This window comes from Xiphophorus maculatus, chromosome 5, assembly GCF_002775205.1.
Source record: "Xiphophorus maculatus strain JP 163 A chromosome 5, X_maculatus-5.0-male, whole genome shotgun sequence".
Lineage (NCBI taxonomy): Eukaryota > Metazoa > Chordata > Actinopteri > Cyprinodontiformes > Poeciliidae > Xiphophorus > Xiphophorus maculatus.
This window is the reverse complement of record NC_036447.1, coordinates 10191052-10216133: the sequence shown is the minus strand read 5'-3', so window position 1 is coordinate 10216133 and position 25082 is coordinate 10191052. Positions and strand designations below refer to the sequence as shown.

Genomic DNA, 25082 nt, shown 5'->3' with positions numbered 1-25082 from the left:
ACACAAAATAGTGCACATTGTGGAACATAAGTTATACTAGGTTTTCAAATGTTTTTTAAAATAAAAATCTGAAACGTGTGGCTTGCTTTTTCATTATAATCACTACTGGTTATGGCTTCAGCTTTTTTGAGAAAATAAATGTCCCCAATGTTTCTTCGCAAAGTAGCTTATCTGTAAGTATCACATTTCCAGTCTTTCTCAAATGCATTATGTTTGAACGTTCTAACAAACTGATTTGAAGAAAACTATTCATTTAAATCAGATTTATGTTTAGGATTTTTGTTTTGCTAACTGTGGCAATCCAAGGTTTTATCCCAGGATTGCCATGTATCAACTCTGTCCAGTGTTTGTGTCCATGCTGAAGAAAAGCATCCTTAGCACATAATACTGCCACCTTCCTGTTTCCAAAAGGGACAATGTGACTCATTTTTATATTTTTAACAAATCTGCAATACACAAAAAAATCCACATTGTCATAATTATCTATTTGTGTGTAGAATTTAGAGGAAAGAGATTTATTCAGTACAATTTAGACTAAGGTACAACAACCACAACCCTCCAAGCTTCTGTTTCATGGAGCAGCCCACCCTGCTACTCCCCCAACTCAGCTCCTTCAGACTAGCCAACAGCAATCAGCAATAATCTGGTGAAACTGGCATCTGCTGTGCTCATTACACAAGCTAGTTCTCAGTGCAATTCTGGTAAAATTGTTGTTGAAGGGTTAATAGAAGAGGGATGTTGTGAAGACTTTCTTAAGGCAGAGTGTTGAAAGGAGCAGGATTTTCTAAAAGGGACAGCAGCCCAATTTCAAGGCATTCAATTATGAAGTCATCTGACATATACAGCATTTTATAACAACATTATGAAACAGTTATTGTGCTGTAAAGTGATTCTATGTGGCTGGAAAACATGTTATACCCCTTTAAATAAGATCCAGAAACAGTAAGGAAAAAAGAAATGAAGGAACAAAAGAATAGGAGACTTGGAAAAACAAAGGATACAAAAAGGGGAGAATGCAAGAATATGCTGAAATAAAGTATCGAAATAAAACAAAAATTTGGGTATTGAGTGCAAAAGACTCAATGCCCAAATTGAGGTGGCATTTTCTAGAAAGTAGGTAAAGATAAAACAGCACAGATCTTAAATTATATTTAAAAAAAGACACACAAGGAGGATAGTGTTCCAGTGTTTGTATTTAATCTGGACAGCAAACTAACAGTAGTAGTGCAATTTCCAGTAAGTGCTGTCATGTGAAAGAACAGGCCATGGGACCAAAAACTCAACTCAGCATGGTCATGTGACACATTAACACAATAAAACCTCAACTTTGTTGATTAAGCAGAGCTCCTTTGGGTTTTACTTTGAAAATGTATCCAGATTACGTTTTACAAAATGTTTGACGAGGCTTGGCTAATCAGTAAAGATAAATACCAATTTCTAGCAGCAAGAGAAATGTAACAGCAGATTTCTGGGAGAATTTTATATTCCTGATGGCAAATAATTAGGAAAGGTTCTGGGCTGTGGCTTTCTCAGAGATACAAAAGTTTCACTGAAGATGTTCAATAAACACTTGCAAGAGCCCAAAACCTCTGGGAGGTACGACAGCACTGACATCTAAATATATCAGGACAATTAAAGACCAATAACTTACACAAACCTTGCACTCACTCACACACACACACATTCATAAATCTTATAAATAAACTCGAAAGAGGATGAAACTATTTTAAAAAGAAAAATGTGTACAGAAGGTGATATACAGTACAGACCAAAAGTTTGGACACACTTTCTCATTGAATTCAATGAGAACTGTACATTACACAGGAATTATAATGGGAAGCTGCAACCTTGAGTATTGGAGTTTTAGATTTTTTTGACTTTATCAAGGGAAAAATAATCAGTCCTTTCCAGTTAAGAAGTCAAGAGAGAGATCTGAAAATTATCTTCCTCCAATCAAGAAAGCAGATCAGTCAACTGATTCATATAGAAACGATAATATCTTTGAACCAAGAGCTGTATCCACCGGAACCAAGTCAGGATAAGTCTTCTGCCACCAAGTGGTGGAATGTGGGAGGTCATGTTCCTCAGCGGCTCACAGGAAGACAAACTCCTCACTGCTTCTTCTGTTGTTACTCCTGCTCAGTGTGTCTGGAGGCAAGATGTGGGCTGAGGGTCCACTGTGGTTGCTGCTGTCACCCTCAAGTCCATAGTCCTGCCCCGGCCCCTCGACGAAGGTGAAGATGGGGTATTTCTCCTTGGATGAGGACAGAGCCTGGACAGATGACAACAGTGAAAATAAACTCCAAAAAGTCTACAAAATGCAACGTTAGAAAAGGACGTGCTCTGGAGAGCAGTTTGTAACATACAAAAAATATGCAGTCAAATTAAACGTTTGTTTACATCTGTAATGAGTGTGTAATTAATGTTTAATTTAGTATATTTGGCACCGACATGTTCCTGTAAAATTTAAAATGTAAACAAAGTAGTGCATATGGGTGAAGTGGAAAGAAGTGCTAATTAAGTTTAAAACAAACAAAAAAATAACGCTAAACCCAAACCTCTGCCTAATAGCCCAAAAAAGTTTTGTTATATCCTCACTAAATACCAGACAAAACAAGCATAAATTAAAATGGTGGGTTTTTTTTGTTTTATAAAAAAACGAAGATAAGTGGTTGGATTAAGTAAGGGCTTTACTTCTCCCTACTCGTTTTCAAACAGAAAAGTCGTTGCAAGCTTTTTCCTGTTCTAGTGATTACTTGTTTTGTTAAAAAAAACAAAAAAACAGTGTGAAACAAATAAATAAAAAAACAAAAAGATTTTTCATGTGCATTATAAGACAAAAGTCAGAGGTTTTTACATTCTCCTTGCTGCAACTTGTCAATTCAAACCATTTGTTAATGAAGTATTTCATGGTACTTTATGCATCTGAATTTAAAAAGGGTTTTGTTTTTTAAAAAGAGTGTATGCATCTGGTTTTTGGTGCTAGTAAAAACTGAGCCCCTTAAATAGGCAGGCGTTTTAAAGTCTCACCATGCCAACAGCAGCACATAGAGACTCAAAGTCCTTCTTGTTCTTGGCATAGAAGCCGATGGTGCAGCTGGGATCCATGCGGCTGAAGGGCATCTTTTTAGGGGAGCTGCAGTGGAACGACTGCAGAGTGATACACGGAGACGAGTCACACAAGAAAAAGTCAACATGATTCTTGAATTCCACTATGATAGATAAATCTTGTGATATTGAGAGCGAGGTGCACTGACACGTGCAGACATGATAACAGACCTCCAGTGAGAAGTCTGCTTGAGCGACATCGACAACCGGTTGGCAGAAGTGTGGATCCAGATAGAGAAGCTGCTCATCTGCATGACACAAAAGGAAAAAAATAATCTGTCTTAAATTCTTAAGGTGAAGTTTATTTCGAGAAAAAACAACAACATTTGCTACATTTCAGCTTTGTAGGGTTTATTCTCTTTACTCTGATTATTCTAAACCAAACAAGATGAAGCAGATGGTTTTCACCTTGGAAGCCAATGAAGTAGAGTGAGTGCTTTGGTTTCCCTCCAATTATTCCAATACAACAATCCAGCTTCAGGATATTCTGAAATTTAACAAAAGTGTTTTCAGTACTTTCGTACTGCTTTTTATTTTAGTAAGACATGATTGAACAAGGAGCTGATTAATCAGAATATGCAGACCTTGACACACTCAATGTAAGACGGGTTAAGGGCCTCTCCTCCGAGCCGGACAGGGACCAGTATGATGACAGACTTCCAGGCTTGGTCGGAAGGATCAGCAGGACTCTGACTTAGTGACAGATCGCAGAGATGCACCACATCCTCTTTGTATACTAGGATACAAAATCACATCATGGGATTAAAATACGAGGAGAAATACGTCACTGTGAGTAGAAAAAGAAAAATCGCTAACACTTAGCTCTAATTCTTACTTGTGCAGTCCTGAGCAACATATACAGCTAGGCTTTGTGCCACAGGGGTTTTGGCTACTGCTTTCCTGCAAACAGAGGGAAAAGACTTAATCACTCAGCATCTCAAACCATCTAAATGACTTCAGAACAATTTGAAATAGCATTTATCCAAATGTAGAGCACTTACCGAAGAATATGCGCAACTATCGATGGGCCGTACCAGTCGCCAGCCTTCTTCCCTGAACTTTTGCCTATTTCCACCAGCTGGTGAACACCAAAAGGTGCTGGAGGCTGGTCTCCAAACCAGGTGATTAGCTTGGAGTGGATGGGCTCCGCCTGCCGGTCCCTGGCAGATTCAGGTCTCTTTCTCTGGCAGCATCTGGGCGCCTGACTGCCAGCTGGAGTTTTCTCTGGGCTGCTGGATCCTCGCAAAGAACCAAAGGACGGGATAGGAACCCCTCCAGCCCGAACTGGGGAACGAGGTCGGAATACCTCGAAGTCCACATCAGTTAGCTGCAGAGCATCTGGCCAAGTCCAATCTACAGATTACAAAAAAAGCTTAAGAATAGTAACGTAGCAAAGTCTCATTGATCAATAGGATATTGGTTTTTAATTCTAAAAGGTACAGAAGTATTGCTTAGAATAAATCGGTTGAAACTTTGTTGTTATAAATATGCTTTCTCAGGGCAGTAATTATATTACAAAGATATGAGCTTAACATGCAATCAACCCAAGAACTGAGCAGTTATGTTGTAAATACAAAGTTTAACTAGGGGTGATCATTCAAAAGAAGATCCTGCATGATTGAAGCAGTGCCAGGCTAAAAAGTTCTTCAAAAATAGTTTCTTCTCTATCAACCTCACATTTGAAGCTTAATATAAAGAAAATCAGAAGACTAAGACAGATCTGGTAAAATTCCCAATGAAACTACTGTAATGTTGTAGTTTCTGCCACTTAAAGAAATACTGGAGATATATGTTCCTTTTTTTATTTTTGCTGGTTGTGATTGGTTGTTTTTCAACCAAACAAGGACTTGCAAGGAATACTGGATGAAAACAATATCTGTCTGTGACTGACTGGTGGTGTGGTTCATTTACATAAACTTTGGTAAGCTGTAAATGCAGACGCGGGGCTGAGTGCAAGTGCAGAGCAGATGAAGCAAGTTTGTCAATAGATTGTCAAAAGTCAAGAGATAAACACGTCACAAATGATTACTAAAGGTTAAGTGCACAAACCTCTGGGCATCAGGTGGACCACAAGCCCCTGTGCCAGCAGCATCTGTCCGCTGCGCAGCATGCAGCCCCAGCCACAGTCTGTTGTCCAGGTAGAGCCTTCCAGCAGGGGAAACTCCCTACGGTAGGTCAGCCATATTCTGGACACAAAATCCCGACGGAACCGCTCCACCTCATCTGACAACGTAAGAGAAAAGTGAAAAAAAGGTGTAAAAATATCTAATAAATGTAGATTTTACAACCTTCGTGAAGGAACGGCATTTTCATTAGCTTTGTTAACACATTCCCACATCACAGAGGACCTGTTCTTCTTAAAGTTTCATTTTCCAGCGTTACACAGTCTATTGAGCAAAGCTGACATTTTTCAGACAAAAAAAATAGCACATCTGAGTCAGAGGATACAGTTATCACAGAGGAAAGAAGGAACAAATACCTTCATTGTTGAGTAGATAAGAGTGCCCCAGGATTGTGACAGGAGATATTTTGTTGAAAGAGGTTTTAGTTTTAATAGTCCAACCTGAAAATAGCAGAGAAAACAGGTGAAGGGTGTTGGCTCAGAAAACTCATTCTCATGATTTCAACTTTGAAGCCTCTGCAAAGATGTAATTACACACCATATTTGACATTGTTCCATGCTGACATCAGTTTGGCCTTGACTTTGTCCATCTCATCAGGCTCTCTGGCTGTATCTCTGCTTGCATCTGAAGCTTGAGGCCCTCTGAATCCAAAGCTGCCCTGCCGCTCCAGGGACGGCGGCCTCCGGCTCTCCACCTGCTCATCCTGCATCACTACCCCCATGTACTGCGCTGCGCTGGGGGAAACCGAGTTCATGCCTCCGAGCCCTCAAAGACGGATGCTGATGGTCCTCATTGCAACACTGAACTAAAGTGAAAGAAATAAGGGACACTAAATTAATATACTGTCCTCTCTTGTTATGGCTCTTTAATAATAAGTCTGTTGTTTTTTTAGAAGTTTAAAACTATTTCACTTCTTAAGCTGAATCGTTCCATGATTTTAAGCCTACTTTATAATCATTACCTCTACGTAAAATGTTCAATTATTTCTAGTCTCAAATGTTCTTTTGCAACACATTTTATATTTGATCCTTTTTTTTAGCGTTTGATATAAATATGGTAATAACTCAATATGAACATGTGTGGTTTACCAGTATGAAGCCAGATCATGACAAAAACTATATAACTATTTTGAAAACAGCAACATCTTTTTAATGTAATTCTTACAAATTAAATTGCTTTAATTGAGATTGCAGAGAGCATAAGGTATCAGAGCGTTGCCCCTTTTTAAACACTGCCAATGTTAAATAGGGATGTTGACGATAACCATGACTTACTGTTGACATTTTGGTCACACACATCTTCTGAAAGTCTCAATAACACACTTATAATTTGCCATTGGAAACTGTGATCTGGCAAAATATTTTTGACTCTTTCCTTGGGAAATTTATACAAGTAGTTAAATAACTTCTATAACTGAAATTGTACCTCATTTAATAACACTATTCTAAAACAGCAAAAAAAAAAAAAAGCCAAATAGTGACCGTAAACTTGATCAAATTCAACTAACAATCATCCTAAAGCCTTAAACACTGAAGGATTTTCTCACCCCGCCCTGAAACTGATGAATAGTAGTTTCAATAAGGAACACACTGCTGTGCAATTTTACAATGCTGGAAAATAAAAAGGAAGCACAGACGTCATGTGATTCCCATTTGACAACCGGTATGTCAGGCTTTTTTTCAGTGCCACAGAAAGTCATCTGATCACAGTCAGATGGATGTCATCCATCCGGTTAAGTTTTTTTTTTTTTTTTACAGTCTACACCAAAAATTATGAGTGCCAGAGCAGCAAGAACATGCTATTGTGAATATGTCCAACAGCGTTAGAGTAATTACACTGTAGTAACGTCTTACGACATTGGGTCCAGCAATACGGACCTAACACCAAGCTTTATGCAGAGTTAAAGTTCCCTCAGGTGAGGGCCTACTTACCTGTCTCAGCTCTTGGTTAAGCATGCCGATGTCTGGTCGCACATTCACTCATTTCGTTGCCTTCTTCGGTCCCGTCACTAAAACTAGATGCCTTAATAAGCTAACTTTAGCGCTAGACCCGGCGTTAGCTCGGTAAAAATTATGAGCACACAACAACGAACGCCATTATATCCCAACACTCTACATCAGATCTCAGTGCAGAAGATGTTTCTCCTTAAGACACCCAGGTGAATTAGTTTAGTTTAAACCAGAGTAATACCGTCCGCCCCACTGTACAGCTCCGGCTTTAGGGTCTCCCTTTAGTTATCGCTGTACTTACTTCCTGTTCCCCGTTCCTGCTGCCACGCGATTGGTTGAAATAACCGTTGCGAGAACGCTGATTCGCCGTTCAGCTCGTATTTGTAATCGGCAAACCTTCATTGGGTGATATTAACTACGTTTTACTTTGTGACCGGAACTAAAAATAAAAATATCTAACGAACACATTCCCTGCTTCAGTATATGCAATACAAAATATGTTCCATAAAAATGTAATTTCAATAAGTACTTAGTATATATATTTAAGATCAGGCTATTACGACACAACTTTTAACGGTAATCTCAGAAGTAACCTTTAATACAGTGCCTTTAGAAATTATTCACACCCTCTTGGATTTATCCGCATTTGTCTGAGCCACACATTTGAATCTAATTTAGTGGTATTTTATGCAATATAAAAAAACAGATAATTATATTATCTAAAAACATAAAAATGTAATTATAATTGTACTTATATGTATAATTATATGTCATTTAAATTATACCAGATGCTAACATTTTAATTATATGTAATAATCCATATAATTTTAATTATATGCAACATAATTAACATTATATATGTACATATAATTATTATATATGTAAATTATATGTTATATATATATTAATTATTAAATTATATATGTACATATAATTTTAATTATATGTAATTTAGTTATTATAATATATGTAATTACTGCATATGTAATTATAATTATATTATGTATAAACAGTAGTACAGAATTGTGAATTGAACTGAAAATTACATGTTTATATATATATATATATATATATATATATATATATATATATATATATATATATATATATATATATATATATACACAAACGTAGAAGGGCCATACTCTGTTTTAAATGATTGATTAAACAGCAACCCTTAAGATGTTTAAAGCCTCTCCTTGTAGGTCAGGCCAGTTGGCTGATCAATTAAGCACTGTGATGCTAGACTAGGCCATTTTGGCTTGATTAGACTTTGACTCAATCCAATCTACCAAACTTTTTTCAACCACTTAGCTCTCCATTCATATGTTTTGATGAAGCATGCTGCACAAAGCAGCCTTTTTTTATTTTTTATTCTTTTATTGTTTTTTTATAACAATCAGTTGTTTCTTACTCTTCCTGTGGAATGTGTTACTAATTTGTATTCTCAACCACTATCAAGTAAGAAGTTTTCCCCACCATGTAGAACCCAGCATGACACATAACATAATATAAAAAGTCATTTAAAATTTGTTGTCTTATTTATATAGTATTCTGGGCAATTTAATTTTATTATCTGTAAGCCACAGCTAAATGAACAGAAATACCAACTTAAAAAAATCTCAATGTGTGGGAAAAAAAATCTAAATAATTTATGATTTATCCTTTTACAAATCAATTGAAATGATACTATTTAAATGATTGAGATGTACCTGTAAATACAGGTCTTAGACGTCCTGATTGGCAGCTGATGCTATAAACAGAAGTTAGCTAATCAGAAGATTGATAAAGTATTGTCAATCTAAAACATAAATGAGAAAAGAGCAATCGACAAGAGAGTAAAGTTTGAGAACAAATTTCTTCACTTTATTCCACATACTGCACTTCAGGTGTCTGCATCTATTACAAACAAAAATACCCCAGTGGAACAACTAAATACACAGAGTGAACAGAGAGGAGTGGAATGTTTATAGTTGGATTACTGTGATCATTTTTACCATCTATCTTTGTTAGCATCTGGTAACTTTGAAGCAACGCCGAAAACAAAGATATTCTTCTCTCAAATAAAGTGCTTGGATGATGTTCTCTCAGTCAATCCAAAATACTAAAAAAAGGGTATTTTTTTTGACTCAACTGCTTGGTCTAAGGCCTAAATATGAAAAAAAAAAGATTATTTCTTTATCACATTAATTATTTATTACATTTTCATTGTTACATTAATATATAAGAAGTAGTCTTTCCTGTCAGAATTATGCATACATTATATTCAAAAATGGAATCCAGATATAAAATTAACAGTCACAAGTAGAACACCAGAGAAAATAATTTTTGTTCCAAGTGTTCAGGTAATAGTTCAGAAACATGAATGCATATTTATAACACTATGGTTTGTAACATCCCGCAATAAATCACCAATCTCAGGTTTGTTAGAATATTAAACACATTAAATAGTCATCACTAGGAACCAGTTGAGGGCAGTAGAGAACTACATGAATGTAAAAAATCCTTTAGACTCCATAGCATCTACTAGATAGGGTATATGCATTCATGTGAACAATAGAGGTGATACCACTGCATGTAAGAGGAATCAGGTTTTCACTTTGCTGTAACTTTATGTAGACTTAATCTCAAATTGGACAGTACGATAGTCTAATGTGGTAAAAACAGTTTCCAACCAAGTCCTAAAAAATTATAGTTCAAGTACAAATTCAAACATATATTTCAGCTTTTAAACACTATCTTACTGACAAATTGATATGCTGCTCTTGGATAATTTTATGTTGCATTTTTGCATAAGTTAATCAAAAGAAATCAAAGACAAATTGCATACATTTACATACAATGTATATGTATGTGCTTAAAATAGGTTAAGATGCTTACATTTAAGGAAAAACAATGTGTTACAATAGTAGTTATATCCTTTGAAGTTATGACATTTTGCAATGTTAGATTTATAAACTACATAATATTGAGATTTGACCATTGGGACAGACCAACACAAACTCATAAAGAATTGTGAGTTGGAAGGAAAATGATACATTCACACTTTTACCAGTAACAATCTAAAAAGTGTGCTGTGCATTCCTATTCTGGTGCAACAAACTGCTTTGAAGAGTCAAAGAGAGCATTAGAGAACAAACAGCTGTGTTGACGGGTTTGGTTTCCTACATCTCTAGCTGTGCCTCTTTGGCCTGGGGGTTGTTGCAGGTTTGCCATGCACCACTGTCAGGTGGTACCTTGTCTGGTGTGTCTTCCAGCCCTTCTCTGCTCTTGGATGCTGAGTGTTGCAAGTATATTAATTTATTAGGATGGTCTAGCCAAAGTCCAGACATAAAACCCAACTGAAGTATGTTGCTGCACTGAAAAATGTAGCTTCAAATGATCTCCACCAAGTTTGTGCTATTATGAAAGTAAAAAGAAGCTCAAATACACAGTGTAGATGTACAAAGCTAGGTGAGACATATCCCCAAAAGATATGCAGCTGTAACTGCAGCAACAAGCAGCTCTGCAAACTATTGTCTCATTGGAGATGGATATAAATAACATAATTTACTGCTTTAAGTTAAAAACCATGTAATTTCTTCTAATGTCTAAATATTTGTTAGTTTGTGTTGGTCTATCACATTCCATCCATTCAAAGAAAAAATACAATAAGGTTCTTATAACACAACAAAATGTGTTCAATGGATATGAATACGGTTGCCGTCATTGTGAGATAAATTTTGTGTCCTGTGAAATATTATCTGAGCTTTGACGTGGGTAACAGTCTTTATCAACGTGTTACATTAAATATTCCCTTTGATTTTAACACAGGACCATTTTTAAATTGATTCATGATATTTTTAGGTCTATACGAGCTACCTCTATTTTAGCCACAGAGCTCTTCAGCAAATTATTTTAAGCTACATCAGTAACTGTCTGGCTGAAAACTCTTGATTTTAGTATATACATTATGTTCTTATGACATATATGTATTCTACTCTGTTTTATGCTTCTACGGTAAAATCAGCATGCACAGTGTGAGTGCGATAAGTCAATTAGAGCCTTATAATCCCACTGGTACCCCTGGATCCAAACTACAAATTTCCAGGCTGTTTTCTGTCATGTTACTTTAATGAACATAACACACATGTTATGTACACATGTTTGAACCTTTCCAAATCACTCTCCCAAGCACACTTATGTCCTGCTTCACAGACCACAAAAGGAGTATGGATTAAAAAGTATTGAAATCAGCTGCTGACAGAGCCGTCTCCTGTGGCAATGCAAATGTTTTGGGGTGTTTGTGCTCCTGCCCATTGCAGCACTGGGAGGCGGAGGGAGAAGAAAGGCCGGTGTGGCCTTCCTGCAAGGACGAGATAAGCACTGAGCCCAAGTTCAGTCGTTTCTTTTCTCCTCTGCAGCCTTCAAGAGTGATAGGAACCATAGGAGGAGGATAAACACACTCACAGACAATCCTCTATGACAGACTGGGAGTTAGACAGGTCCTAATGTAACATCCACTGACAGAGAGGGTTGTTGTGGATTCGTCTAACCGCTCAGAGAAAGTAAACTGCTGCATGATGAATATACATGCCTAATCATGTTGCTGCTTTTATAGAGAAGCCAAACCGATGCTGTGCTGCTTAATGCAAATATTACAACTTGACTTATTCACTCTTCTATTTTGAACAGCAGTAAAAAATTCTGAATGGTCTAGTTGAAAAAGAGTTACAGAATTTGGTATTCACAGTATTCAGCATGTTTTGATCAGTAAAGCACTTTTTGACCCTCTTGTACCTGTTATGCACATACAGTACATATATAGAATATAACATGCATTCACATTGACTCACACATATATATCTGATAAAGTGTTTCACTTTACATGACTATGTGTCTTAATAAATTATGCATCATAGAAAACCAACAGTTAATGCACCTTTACAGCTATTTTCTTACTGCTTTTACATTAGATTTATTCAAGGATTTAATCAATAAATAAGACTTTGTATACTATGAAACTGGAATGTACATCTTTAAGTGCCTCTCTTCTGTTTTTTGTCCCTCCAAACAACATTTTTTTTACTATTTTCTACTAAAGTTTGATGTAATGATCCAGGGGGTCACTTTTTTGGCAGGTTCCCAGGTGGTGCTGACTTTTCAAGCAAAGAACTGCCAGGACTTTGAGTCACCACTGCAGCGCCCAGAACCGTTCGCGCTCCTGCAGGAGTATCGGACCTCCCGGTGGCAGATCCCAGCTTCTCCTCTGATGCCTTGCTCTGCTGCTCTTTATTCCTATTCCCCTCCGTAGAGCCTAGTTTGATTGGTCCGAGGACGTTTTTGGCCACGGTGGTGAGCTGGCTGACGAAGCTAGTCTTATCTCCGGGGGAGACAGGCCGTGACTTACACAGCGAAGGTCCACAGAGGGAGGGGGTGACAGCTGTTGGAGAGGGGGAGGGAGAAGGGGAGTGCTCCTCCACCACTTCCAGGCGACATTTGTCCTCCCAGTCAAGAGTTCCCCTGTAACAATTAACAGGGCCCAAACCCTGTCGCACTTTGCCTAGCGAGAGCGGCTGCCCATGCGAGGGAACTACGGGAGCCAGGACCCGAGCTGCCAGTTTGGGGCTTTTGGAGCCGAGCTCAGCAGTTCTTGAATCATTGCCGTCAGACTTCCGTTGACCGTTCCCCATTCCTGATGATTTAAAAGTCTTATTTATGCTTGAAGAGGCTCCTGTCGCGACTGTATTGATTCCACTGGATTTATCCGGAGTAGATGAGCTCTTGTTGAAGGCAGCAGTTGGCAGACAGGACCGATTTTTGTTCTCCCCATCTTGCTTTGGCTCAGGTTTTCCTCCTTGTTGCTTGAGCTGGAGATCTTTGCTGTTTCTAATTTCTACCTGCGTTGGGGGTGTGCTTGCAGTTTTAATAGGAGAGGCAGGGGTTATGAGTCTACTAGTTTCTTCACTTTGTTTGGAGTTCATGTTAAAATCGCTTGCATGAGATTTCCTTGCCAAAGATGACTGTGACGCTGGCAGACCTGCGTGGTTTACATCTCTGTCTTTCTCCCTGTCCCTTCCTCTTTCTCGCTCTCTCTCTTCCCTCTCCCTTCCGGCCAGCAGAGTCTCCCTGCTGAGCGGCGACTCCTGTCTCCCGAGTCTCCTCACAGGCTTCAGCACACCAGTCTCTGGAGTGGTGGAGGACACGGGCAGCGGAGGAGCATTAGGAGGCAGATTTTCTCCTTCCGTCTCCAGCAGGCTCTGGAGCCCCAGCTCACAGAGGAAGGCATCTTTGCGGTACTCAGAGTGCTGCACCTCCAGGCTATGCTTCCTCAACGGACCTCCAAGCCCTCCGGTAGAACTTGACTGGGTCAGAGGTGAGCCGAGCTTCTCTGCTGATTGCACCCGCTTGAGAAGAGGTGACCGCGGGGGCTCTGCGCTCTTTGGCCTGGGCCGGACCACCGGTGGCGAGGAGTGGAGCTTTGCAGGAAAGGACTGTGTTGTGTTGGAACTCCCTATTGTGTGGCCTGGCATCGCAGGAGGGGAAGACTGAGTCGGGGAGGGTGTGTGTGCCAGAGGGGACAGCGGGATGTTTCCAGCAGACTTGCAACGGGCAGAGCGATACTGGCGGTGAAGTTTTGGGGACAGGCCATGCAAGGAGCTGGGCCGCATGTGCTGAGAGGGAGAGGGTGAGTTTGGAGTGCTGGAGGCAGGAGAGCTGCTCTGGGAGGAAGCACCTAAAGAGTTCAGCAGACACATGGGGAGATGTAAGAAATCACCAGAGGAAGAGGTTCACAGCTACACAAAGAAAGGTGATCTCACGGATAATTGCTGGATAACTATCTAAACATGGCAACATACCGAGGTAGGAGGGCTCCGGGGTTGAGCGGTGGACCTGAGTTGGGGACCGGGCAGAGAGGCTGTGAGTTGGGGAGCCAGGAAGACTTTCACTGGAGGATAATGAGCGATTCAGAGAGGACAGACTGCGGCTGGTGTGGAGGAGATTGGACTGCTTTGTGATCTTGCGGAACAAGGAGTTGCGCTTCTTACTGCAGGATTGACAGAGAATTGAAGTGTACAAAATGAACGTGTTGATCTTAAATTAACACATACTCATACTAACTGGCACAGAAATGACTCTTGATGTTTCAAACCAGATCGTTAGAGATTCTATAAAAGACCATTTCCTTACACAGTTAATATGAAGAGGAAAACTCAAACAAGATAAACCCTGGCTAACTAAATAAAGGAAGTAGGTAATCAACACCCATACACTAAAAATGCAGAAAAACTGAATTTGATCTACTTTTAACTCATGTGGCCAAGAGACAAGATTTAAAGAAGCAGGACTGTATATTACAAATGTTGTTAAGCACCTGGCAAGTTTTAGTTAAGGGAATTTAATGGTAAAACTGTCTAGCAAACTGCTGAAAATGTTGACTGTAAAGCTACCCAAAATTTTGAAGAAAGGCATGTATTGACAAAACACTCTTTCAAAATATAACTGGAATATGACACCAAAACCTTCATGATGAAGCAGCTCACCATTCCTTCATTACTCCTCTGTTCAGCAGTAAAGGAATTAGTAGCTTATTTAAAGTAATGAGTTTTAAATGTTAGCTTCATGACACCTGTAGATCCTACCTGTCCTGGCTTTCCTTCCCAGCTGTCCTCTTGTTTCGTCGAGCCATCTTACACTTGTAGCTGGCTTTGCGGGCAGGGCCCACTTTAATGGAGGTGTTCTCAAAAGGCGTGGTTGTCACCGTCACCTTATTCCCACTCTGCACAGAGCAATTAAATGAGTTCTGCCGTGAAAGCTTACAATGATTCAATGCTGACATGTCTGAAAGTAGTCGTGCTTTGTCATTTAAAAGTTGCTAGCATAGCCTATAAATAAGATGAAATGTAACTGATGCCAACCTTGAGGATGAGCTCTACCACTTCAGTGTGGACCAAACCGTGGACCGGCTCACCGTTGACATGAGTTATTAGGTCACCTGCACAAAGACCGGCTTCCTGAGCGGGGCCTCCATCTTCAACATGCTGCCGAGGCACAAAAAAATATATAAGATTGCATTCAGAAAAACAAAATACCTCTAGTCATGATTCAAATATAAAAAAAATAAAAATTGTAGCACCATTACATTTTTGGAACATTTAAAAATGATCCAGATGGTTTCTGTTGAGGTGATTTATATCCATGTCATTGTGCGAACACACTAATTGAAACCCCGGGGTACACAATTTTAACAGGGGTGCCAACAAATCTGCCTGATATATAAAGATGCAGGTCAAAAGATAGACTAGTTTTCCTCTGTGTTCAACTTTTATTTCATTTTTTCAGCTATTGATCTGTTATATGAGACCATTCATTTCCATTTGCACATTCAACAGTCAAAGTAATAAAGTAGTTTAAGCTAGTAAATGTTCAACTCCAGTAGAGTAAATGCCACAAAACTATGACTCATGTCATTTCCACATTTTTCTTACCCAAACCATGTGATGGACACTGTAGATGTCACTGTCTCCAATGTAGACCCTGATAGCCCTTAGGGTAAAGCCGTATTTCTTTCCAGAGCGATGGATTGTGATCGGGGAGCGCAGAACACTGACTGCAGGAAAGAAGTCTCTGCTGGGTGAGGAGTCACGTGACGAGGGATTGGAGGAGAAAGAGTGAGGCGACATGGGGCTGGCCAGTGGAGAGAAGCCACCGTGTTGCTCCACTGCAGGCAAGGAGGAGGCAAGATCAGAGAAAATAGACTTCAGGCGTTTCAGAGAGTAGCAGTGCTTTAGGACCTTCAGTCTCTCACCTGATGGGATGATAACAGACAGAGCTGTGGCAGACGCTGACTTGATAACTTTGTTTCCTTGTCTGGAGTTCCGTTTTTCTCCATCGCCAGATAAATGGTGGTGGCGTGCCCGGCGGAGGACCAGGTCATTTGTGGCTCTGGGCCCCAGAGGGTCATACAGAGGAGTGATCACATCCCGACTGGGTGCGGCAGGACCGGGGGATAATGTCATGATGGCTGAACTTACACTGGCGCTCTCTCCAAGTCTACTTGATTTGTCTGCAAGAAATCCAAATGGTTTGAACACTACAGGATAATTTCAGCTGAAATTAGAAATAGTCCCACTGGTTCGATTCTCTGCATCAAATCAGGCATTACAGACTTTGTGCTTTCTAAGTTTTGCCAACAAACCTGCTCCATTTATCTCCCTCACAATGGGCCTGTGTTCCAGGAGGCTTGGTGAAGGGACAGTGGTACCATCAAGCGACGTTCCTCGGAACTTCATGAGGTTCTGACGGGTCAGGGAGTCGGACTCTCCTTCGAAGGGTGACGCAAAGCGATGGGTGTCCATCAAAGCTGAGAAGCGTCGCCTGGCACCAAGAGGAGGGCTAGCGTCTCCTTCCATGTACAGAGACTCAGAACAAGACAGCCGCTTCCTGAACAACCATAAGGGTGGTGATGTAAAACAATTACTATAGTTTTAGCATAAAAACATTTGCTCATGTGCATTAACGGAATTTTTAACGGTTTTTGTGGCACTATAGGTCTTTGTTCAACAGCAGGTGGACAGGAGGAAGGGTAGAGAGAAAAGAGAAGTGAGGACAGTGAAGCCCTGTTTAATTGTAGATCTGCGTAACACCAACTTCTCTTTCACACGGGGATTGACCTTGCTTCTTCTTTTACTGTATTTATAGATTCCCAGTGATGCAGAAACAGATAGCGAGGTAATCTGTGGTGGTATCTGACAAAAATCTTTTCTTTTTTTTTTTACTTTGCCATGAACATTTTAATGCTAAAACAATTACATTTTGCGTTTGTGAAGAGAGCAGAAAGTCTGCTCAAGCTATTAATGATTCTTAAAGGTAAATGGGAATTGGCTAAAATGGATATCTCCAGATAAAGCTTTTCAGAAGTGAAAATCAGCAACAAAATCTTTGATGTATTAAGAGTAAATAGCAACGTGTTTTCTTGGAAGAATTAAGATATATTTACAATAAAAAAAACCTTACAGAAAGCTGACAGCAACTCACATCTCAGGAGATCCAGTCCTCCAGCTTTTCTCCCTCATGCCGAAGCTTCCCAGGCTCTCTCTTTTTGCCACCTTGTCCTCTCGTGGGCTCCTGTGTTCTCGACGGGACACAGAGGTTGTGGCTTTCTGCTCCAGCTGGGAAAGGTGCTCCATGCTGCTGTACACCTGCGGAAAGACAAACAACTCGTAAATCCTTAAGTTGGATGTCTTAAACTAATAATGTAACTGCTGAGTTGTAACAAAGATCCATACAGTGTTTCTGTGTGGTGATTATGTTAACTGTCAGGCTACATAAATTTCGCAGAGAAATACGGCTGCATGTTAAACATAACTGTCAGCACTTGTGTTGCATTATGAATAATGGTGGAAGGTTTTATTACAGAGGAAGAATATTCACTTTTCATTAGAAAAAGTTCTCAATATAGGAGGATTTTTATCACATTTGTGTTTGACAATTCAAGATTTCTAAGAGAACTATTTTCCATCTTCATGACCTTTAACCTTAAATAAAGCAATAACAGTGCCTTGCAAAAATTTTCAGATCCCATGAACCGTATCCTATTTTGTCATTTTACAGCCACAAATAATGATTTGTGGTTGTAAACACTTTGTGTTTGCCTTTGTATATAAAAGGCAAACACAAAGTGATGAGCAACTGAACAAATAAAAATGAATGTGTTCTGAGACTTTATTTAGAGACCAAGAAAGAAATCCAGACAATCCTGATATAAAACCCTAAATAATCCACCCTGTTATCCATGACAGCTATTGCTTAAAGAAAACTATAACAAGCATTGTTTGCAGTTTGTTACAAGCCATGCAGCAGACAGTAAATATGTGAAAGAAGATGAGCAAGTCAATTGTTTTGTTTTAACTTTTTGGGTTATGCAGGCAGCTTTGTGTGGCAGAAAACTAACATTTTATATCATTCTGAAAGCAGATATGACTCTGCCAACACAAAGGTGTATGGACTTGCTTAGCAGTTAATGGAAGGCAGATTTACCTGTATGGGAGGTAAATCTGGAAAGACAGCTGTAAGACCAGAAGACTTACAGCTGTAATTGCAGAGAAATGTTTTGACTTTTCATTCCCATTTCATTTCCCCTCCACTCCAAAATTAGGCACTACTTTGTACTAGCCTATCAGTTATGGTCAATGAAAAAACATTGTAGTTTGTGGTTGCAATGTGACACAATCTATGTGGGAATAAATACTTTTGAGAGGCTGTAAACTGACAAGTCTTTTACAAGGACTTTGTCTTCCTATTTGCTTTGCTTCCAATAGTTGCTCCCTGCTTCCCGGTTGATTAGCCCTTCCTTATGTATTAAAGTAAATAATACATAATCTGTATATTTTCATTCTCATCAGTTAGGTTAATGAAATCAGTTCTGCATTGTGTTTTTTTCTTATGATATGAATAACTGCTTGTTTCTACCAGCCAAACTGCATCTTGATCCTTTAATAAACACAGTGACAGCTTTGCCCAGACTTTTGAGGTTGTTTACAAAACTTCGGTAAAAGACAGAATGTGACTCAAATATTTTAACCAACTGATGAACAGACATGCACTTTAGCTACAAGCAGCATAAAGCCAAATGCCTAAATTTCTGCCAAGAGTTTCACTGCCCCTGTCATCTGTTAGGCTAAGATTAGTAATTAGAGGTTTATGTGGAATACATCAAGCAGTGATTTTGTTTTCTTTCACACCAGGTTGTAAAGCTGATTACACTATGTAATTGTGGCAAATAATTAGAGTACCAATTTTAACTTGAGGTTTAATGTTGGTCACATTTTTTATTTGTCATGGCTTGTAAGGCTCTCATTATGTGCAGAGTAACAGTTTGTGGGGGAGGACAATGAGACGAGCTGCAGGAGTGCACCATGGAAACAAGCAATGGCTGAAGACCCAGCTGTCTTCTCAGAAGGAAAACAGCAATGTTAACAGCCACATACAGTACTTTAAAAATACATTTGTTCCAGTTTTGCTGTGTTTTAACCACAAACCTCAATGTATTTTCTCTGGGCTTTATGTGACAGACTACCACAAAGTAGTGTATAGCTGTAAAGAAAGCAAAAGTATTCATGGTTTCTAATATTTTCTAACATTTTTTGCAATAAAAAAAGGTGAGTATTTGTAAATAAAATCCAGTGTAGCCGACTTCCTTCACAAGATGCCAAATAAGTAAATAGAACCCATCTGTGTGGAAAGAAGGCCTCAGAAGTTTGTTAGGAAACATTCAGCCCATTGTCTGTAAATGACTGCAAACCTACCAAGTTTAAGTAGTTGATGTTTTGGTTTGTTTACAGTTGTGTTGCATTTTTTCCTGTTTCAGAGAATAAATTGAAAAGTTCATGAGATATTGAATTCTTCTGATCTAACTTTGCTTTAAATTTCTTCACCACTGTATTTGTCTATCCTTGGTCTTGACATAATCAAGACCAAGGACTTTGTGTTTTGATTTGCATTGGGTTGGTCACTTATGGTGAACCAGCACAAGATTTACGAGTTAGTTTTTTTTCTATGTGGTTTTGGGAACTGACGGTCTGACGGGACGACCTCTCACAGTTCCCTGCTGTCTGATCGTGACATTTTCTGCACTCCTCCTTAGCATTGCACTAAAATTACATGAGGGTTTACATTTATATATTGCTTTTTATTAGTTTATCACGAAAAACCATCTAAAATACACTACAGTTTGTGGGGTGTAACATGACAAAATGCAAAAAGGAGAATGAATACCTTCTAAATATATTGAAAAGGTGCATAAACATTTTGAACCTTCAGTAGAAATTGGAGACCAGTGAAAGCAGCATACATAGTGTGGCTGTTAGAAAATCGACACAGACCTCATTAACAGCAGGTATGAAACCAGGCTCAGCCTTGTAGAGCCTCTTGGTGCAGTCTGACCCACATTTTTCCCCTTCCTCATCAACCCTTGTCATGTAATCTCAAGTGCAAAGAAAGTATGGTGTGTTGACACAAAGAGGGGAAGATAAAAGCGTAGATAGAAACACAACCAAGGGTAAGAAAAAGGAAGAGGTGTACCTTACTGAAGCGAGGAGAACAAGAGGAGAACTGTCTGATCTCCACAGGTTCATCATCATTGGTGTCATCCTCATCGTATGTGTTGATGTGGTGGTAACGATCTGAACGGGCTGGAAAACAGGAACATGGGAGACAGGAGAGCTGTGACTTTAATGGTGTCAGATTATAACCTAAACTTGTCATAAATGCAGTTACTCTTATTTTTAGGCATATTAATGCAGAGACACAAAGTGCACATACTATCAAAGTAGCTAGTGTCTTCCTCTGACTCCAGGTGGGGGACAAACTCTGCTTTCTGTCTCAACAAACTGTTCCAGTCCAGCGCAGAAAAAAAAGCATGCTGCTTAACCTCAAATGCTCCACCTGGTGAGAGAAACAGAGGCAACAAATGTCTGTCTTCCAGTGATTTAAAATAATGGACAAAAATGTGACAAAAATATTTAGATTTGTTCATTTTTATTTTTAGTGCATCCTATACTATCTGGTTTACTGATAATTTAAAAACATAATAACAGTTAAAGTTGTCAGCGATTCATTTAAAGTGATTGCCCTTTGGCAATTACAGGGTTCTCAGGCAGTAATCCCAATTAAAATCAGTCTTACTTTAATAGGAGTACTTGTTGCAACAACAGTGTTAAATTTATAAAAAAAATAATCTAAACTAAAAGAAAGTTTGATTTATTGAAATTATACATTTGTGCAATACTGAGAGCATCTCAAAAGCAGCTGAAAGCATTGCCGTCGGCAACCAAAACATAAACCAATGAAGTCTAATATTCAATTTTTCAAAAATTCTGATTTGCTGTCAGTATACAGAATAAACTCTGTATATTTAAACATTTATTTATACAAAGTTTTTCTTTTAAACCTATGCAGGTTTTGAAAATGCTTAAATGAAATTAAACACTTTCCCATACACTTTAAAAAGTAGTGTTTTTCTTGAAAAAGTGTACAACTATTGGCTGTGAATGGCATCTGCTTCACCTATAAAGAGCTTTTCATTTGCTAAGTTTAAGTTACATTTGTCCAGACTAAGAGATTTAGGTTTTATGTGTTCTAAAAAAAAAATGAAAGATGCATAATGCTCATAATTGTTATTCAACACAAAATCAGAAACAATGCAATGTAGAAAAAAACCCTGAAAAAAACTTGCCAAAATATTGATACTGGATCAATAGTAATTCTATATAATTTGTAACTTGGTTCTAAATACAGACACAATGTTACAGTAAATGCATGAAACCGTACCTGTGCCCAGCCTTAAAAGAGGGTTAGTCTGTAACAGAGCAGAGATGAGGGCCTGAGCGTCTGCAGGCAAAGCATCATCACCATCTGGCCAAACTATGTCATCTACAACAGATGGCAAACACAGAGCAAAGGTTAAAAATGTTAGCCTGATAAATCACTTGAAGACCAAATTAATTTGGGTTTCTCACCAGTGATGACCTGTCCAAACAGCTCTTCAGGAGTGTCTCCAAAGAAAGGTACACATCCCACCAAGAACTCATAGAGGATGATGCCCATGGCCCACCAATCCACAGGTTTCCCATAACCTTGACGGAGAATCACCTCAGGAGCGATGTACTCAGGAGTCCCACAGACCTGGAAGTGATGGAGAGATGGTAAAGAGCAAGAATGTAATAGAAAAATTTTTAATAATGTAAGCTCTTATTGTGCATGTTATGAAATGTTCTAAAGCCCAGGCTAGATTATCTAAACTTCAAACAAGCTCAAGTGAAGCCTGTGTAGGTTTGCTGAAATCTCTGCCAGGGGGGAAACACTGAGCTTTGTTATTAGAGAAGCTTTACAGACAACAGTGTGACATCAATTAACAGTTTCCAGGCTATAATATAGCACAATGACACAGATAAATACTGAGAACCTACTGAAAAGAGGAATTCCTACAGGAAGGCTTAATGACATGCTGGGATATAATGTATTCATTTATTTATAGAAAAAGTGCCTGAGAAGTTGACACATCAGTCAATAAGCAAATGTTTAAACTGAATTAAACTCTGTCTAGCTCACTCTGTGAAAGTCATTTATACAATAAACAACATTTTTTTGTGCAAGAGGGTTTGCTGGATCCAGTGTTTGAAATTAGGCTCTATAGTGTGAGAAAGAAAAAAACTTAACACCTAATAGATTTCTTCCTTTGCTTATCGGTCACAATTAAATGTTTCAGATTATTAAACAAATATGAATATCAGATGAAGAGAACCTGAGTGAACACAAGAAAAAGTTTCTAAGTAATGATTTCTTTTATTAAGAGACAAAAGTGGGCCCAGTGGGAAATCATAGGTTTAGTTGAATCACGATTTTCAGCTGTGACTCCTGTCCTAACAATATTTTCGGGTGTTATTTTGGCAAGACAAGAAATCCCTTAAAAAAAATCTGAATATCAGCTAAATGATCTAAAAAAACAACACATCATACCCAAAGCCAAGGCAATAAAGCAAGAGACGAGACATATATTTTTTGACATTGATCACTCTGGAAAGATTTACGTAGACAATTTTATGGTTTCTGGACCCAATGTAGCAGATCGAGTCATTATCCAAACTGGAAAAGTGTTCAACCTTCTAAAAAATGGCCACCCTACAAAAATTAGTTCAAGAGTGCTTTGAGAGCTCATCCAAAAGGTCATGAAAAGAACCCAGAATGTCTTAAACACTGCACATCAGTGTTTAACTATTACAAAGAGACTGGGAAAATTGGCTTTCCCCCCCCAGAGTCACAAGGACAAAACCCCTGCTTTGAAAAGAAACATATTGTGAAGACCCTTGACTGCTTCTGTTAGCTTGTGACCTTAACCACAAGTGAATTTGGGCAATGATTCAAAGGCAGTGATTCAAACCACACCAACAATTAAAAAATAAACAAAGTAAACAAATAAATGAAGGATTTGGAGTGAAAACTGATTGATATACTGTGACATAAAATCAAGTAGGCTGATCATGGCTAAAAACTCTTCAGTCTGGCTGAATAAAGCAATTTTGGAAAGAAATGTGGGCCTAAATTCCTCCAAAGTGATATAAAAACTCATTACCAATTATCACAATCTCGTAATGGCAGCTTTTAGGTGTAGAGGAGAATTACTATTTTGGTTTGGACAGCTTTTTTTCTTTAATAAACAATATCATAATTTGAAAACAAACATAAAGAAAAAATATTTAAGGAGGCAAAAATTTTCATTTATAACACTGTATTTTGTTGAAATGAACATAAACCTTAATGTCAAAAGAACTCAGATGTTCTCTCTTGTTGGAACTGTTAAAATGCCTCTATTCCCATGTCATTAACATCAATTAAACCTTTGAAATGTTTTCTTCGTCAAACAGGGGAGTCAAACAGATAAAAATCAATCATTGTATTTCAAAAGAGATGTTCCACTCTCAGGAGTGCGAATTAACCCATGAACACCTTGTTCCACAAATGGCAGGAAAAACATCTCTTGTGGTCCACAATTTTAGCTGAAGCTGGAAAAATAATGCAACATTCAAATCAGACAATGGAGAGAAAAATGACAAAAAAAAAATCCTAAATAATAACTAGAAAGTTTGAAGCTTGTCATTTACAAATAAAAATGTGTTCCTATTGTTTTCCTTTTTCTTCCTTTTCATAGGGATTTAATCAATTCCAGCAGCTTTTAATAAAGATGCATCTTTGTTCTGCAAACAAAAGCAGAATCTGGTCATGGGAGAAAACTAATGTTACCTCTGGGAAAAGCAGTTTGTGCTCTTTCTTATTTTTCACTAAAAATACTTGTATTAGCCATGTAAACTTAGCATGAAAACTAAGGAAATTTGTATTTAGTTGATTCTTTCTTTTTTGTACCAATACTTCTGGGCAATAACATATCATTGGAAAGTCTGTTTATTTCCCTTTAAATGGTGCCACATTTGCAAGGAGAATGCATTGGTGCGTTTAGCAACTGAGTTGAGTGTGTGGGTTGTTCACAGGAAAAGCTTGGCAAAACCACTCTGCCAATGCCAAACAGCTCATTCTGCTATTGACTCTTGTGGGTTGTTGTTTATTGGATTTGATAATTGAAGTCTGAATAAACAAGACATACTAGCGATTTAACAATTTATTCATTTAGTAAACTCTGTGGAAAAACCATACATGACCACAACAGTGTCTGACTAGCCGAAAAAGGCTCGTCTACTGAAATATGTTGAGGATTTTTTCTTTGGACCTGATGACAATGTCATGAAAATAAGGGGATTTTATTGGATTAAAATGGTGCCATGGCGTCCTCTGATATTCAATGAGTCCCTTGTGATGTGTTCAAATGTTCACGGTTACGCTCTGAAACCATACTTAGCATACGCTATTCATTAATGTGCAATTTTAGACTATCTGTTGCCGAGTAATAAATGCATGCTTTTGTGTGAGGGTGTAAGTGCTTCTACTTGTGCCCACCGTCTTATAAAGACAGGCATTGCTGACGACTGAATGAGGCATTTCCCTTCAATAAGGGACTCCATTAAAAACTTAAAAAGCAAATTAGTGGTCTGTGCTAGCCACAAATATGAGATGATTACTGGCAGACTAACAGGCGCCTGTAGAATCCATGCAGCCTGAATGACTGATTACAGTTTAATTTACAGACTAAATAAATTTGATTGCAAAATTGATTTGTGATGAAGCTGGAGAGCATAAATGATTCAGTAACAGCAACTCTACAGGAGGAATTGTGTAGCAGGTTTTAAGAGCTTATAGGTTTTAGGAGGATGATTTGGCAAGTTTGCATAAATGACTGGAAGGGATAAAATATGTTTTAAATTGCTAAGCAACATCTGGATGTCTCATCTTTTGCACAATCTAAATGATGCAG

General features: G+C 38.5%; 2 protein-coding genes across 4 annotated transcripts in view; both read right to left on the bottom strand.

Annotated features, from left to right (window-relative positions):
• Nucleotides 1-1175: 1175 nt before the first annotated feature.
• LOC102235796 (cysteine protease ATG4D) lies at nt 1176-7492 on the bottom strand. Its single transcript, XM_005797570.3, has 11 exons — nt 7163-7492; nt 5769-6036; nt 5588-5671; nt 5158-5331; nt 4110-4461; nt 3944-4008; nt 3693-3844; nt 3517-3595; nt 3280-3356; nt 3031-3150; nt 1176-2272 (listed from the first exon to the last, which is right to left on the bottom strand). Exons 2-11 carry the CDS (start codon nt 5983-5985, stop codon nt 2093-2095), a joined length of 1500 nt encoding a protein of 499 aa, XP_005797627.2. The 5' UTR covers nt 5986-6036; nt 7163-7492; the 3' UTR covers nt 1176-2092.
• A 1527-nt stretch (nt 7493-9019) lies between these two features.
• Nucleotides 9020-25082, bottom strand: part of LOC102221895 (microtubule-associated serine/threonine-protein kinase 1) — a 69850-nt gene continuing 53787 nt past the window's right edge. For all 3 annotated transcript variants that reach the window (XM_005797516.2, XM_023333920.1, XM_023333921.1), the window contains exons 16-27: nt 21679-21844; nt 21491-21592; nt 20483-20605; nt 20243-20352; nt 17198-17361; nt 16359-16603; nt 15969-16226; nt 15649-15881; nt 15079-15201; nt 14803-14939; nt 14020-14207; nt 9020-13895 (exon numbers count right to left, since the gene is read on the bottom strand). In XM_005797516.2, coding sequence (XP_005797573.1) covers nt 12286-13895; nt 14020-14207; nt 14803-14939; nt 15079-15201; nt 15649-15881; nt 15969-16226; nt 16359-16603; nt 17198-17361; nt 20243-20352; nt 20483-20605; nt 21491-21592; nt 21679-21844 — 3459 coding nt within the window. In that variant the 3' untranslated portion in view covers nt 9020-12285. The remainder of the gene's footprint in view (nt 13896-14019; nt 14208-14802; nt 14940-15078; nt 15202-15648; nt 15882-15968; nt 16227-16358; nt 16604-17197; nt 17362-20242; nt 20353-20482; nt 20606-21490; nt 21593-21678; nt 21845-25082) is intronic.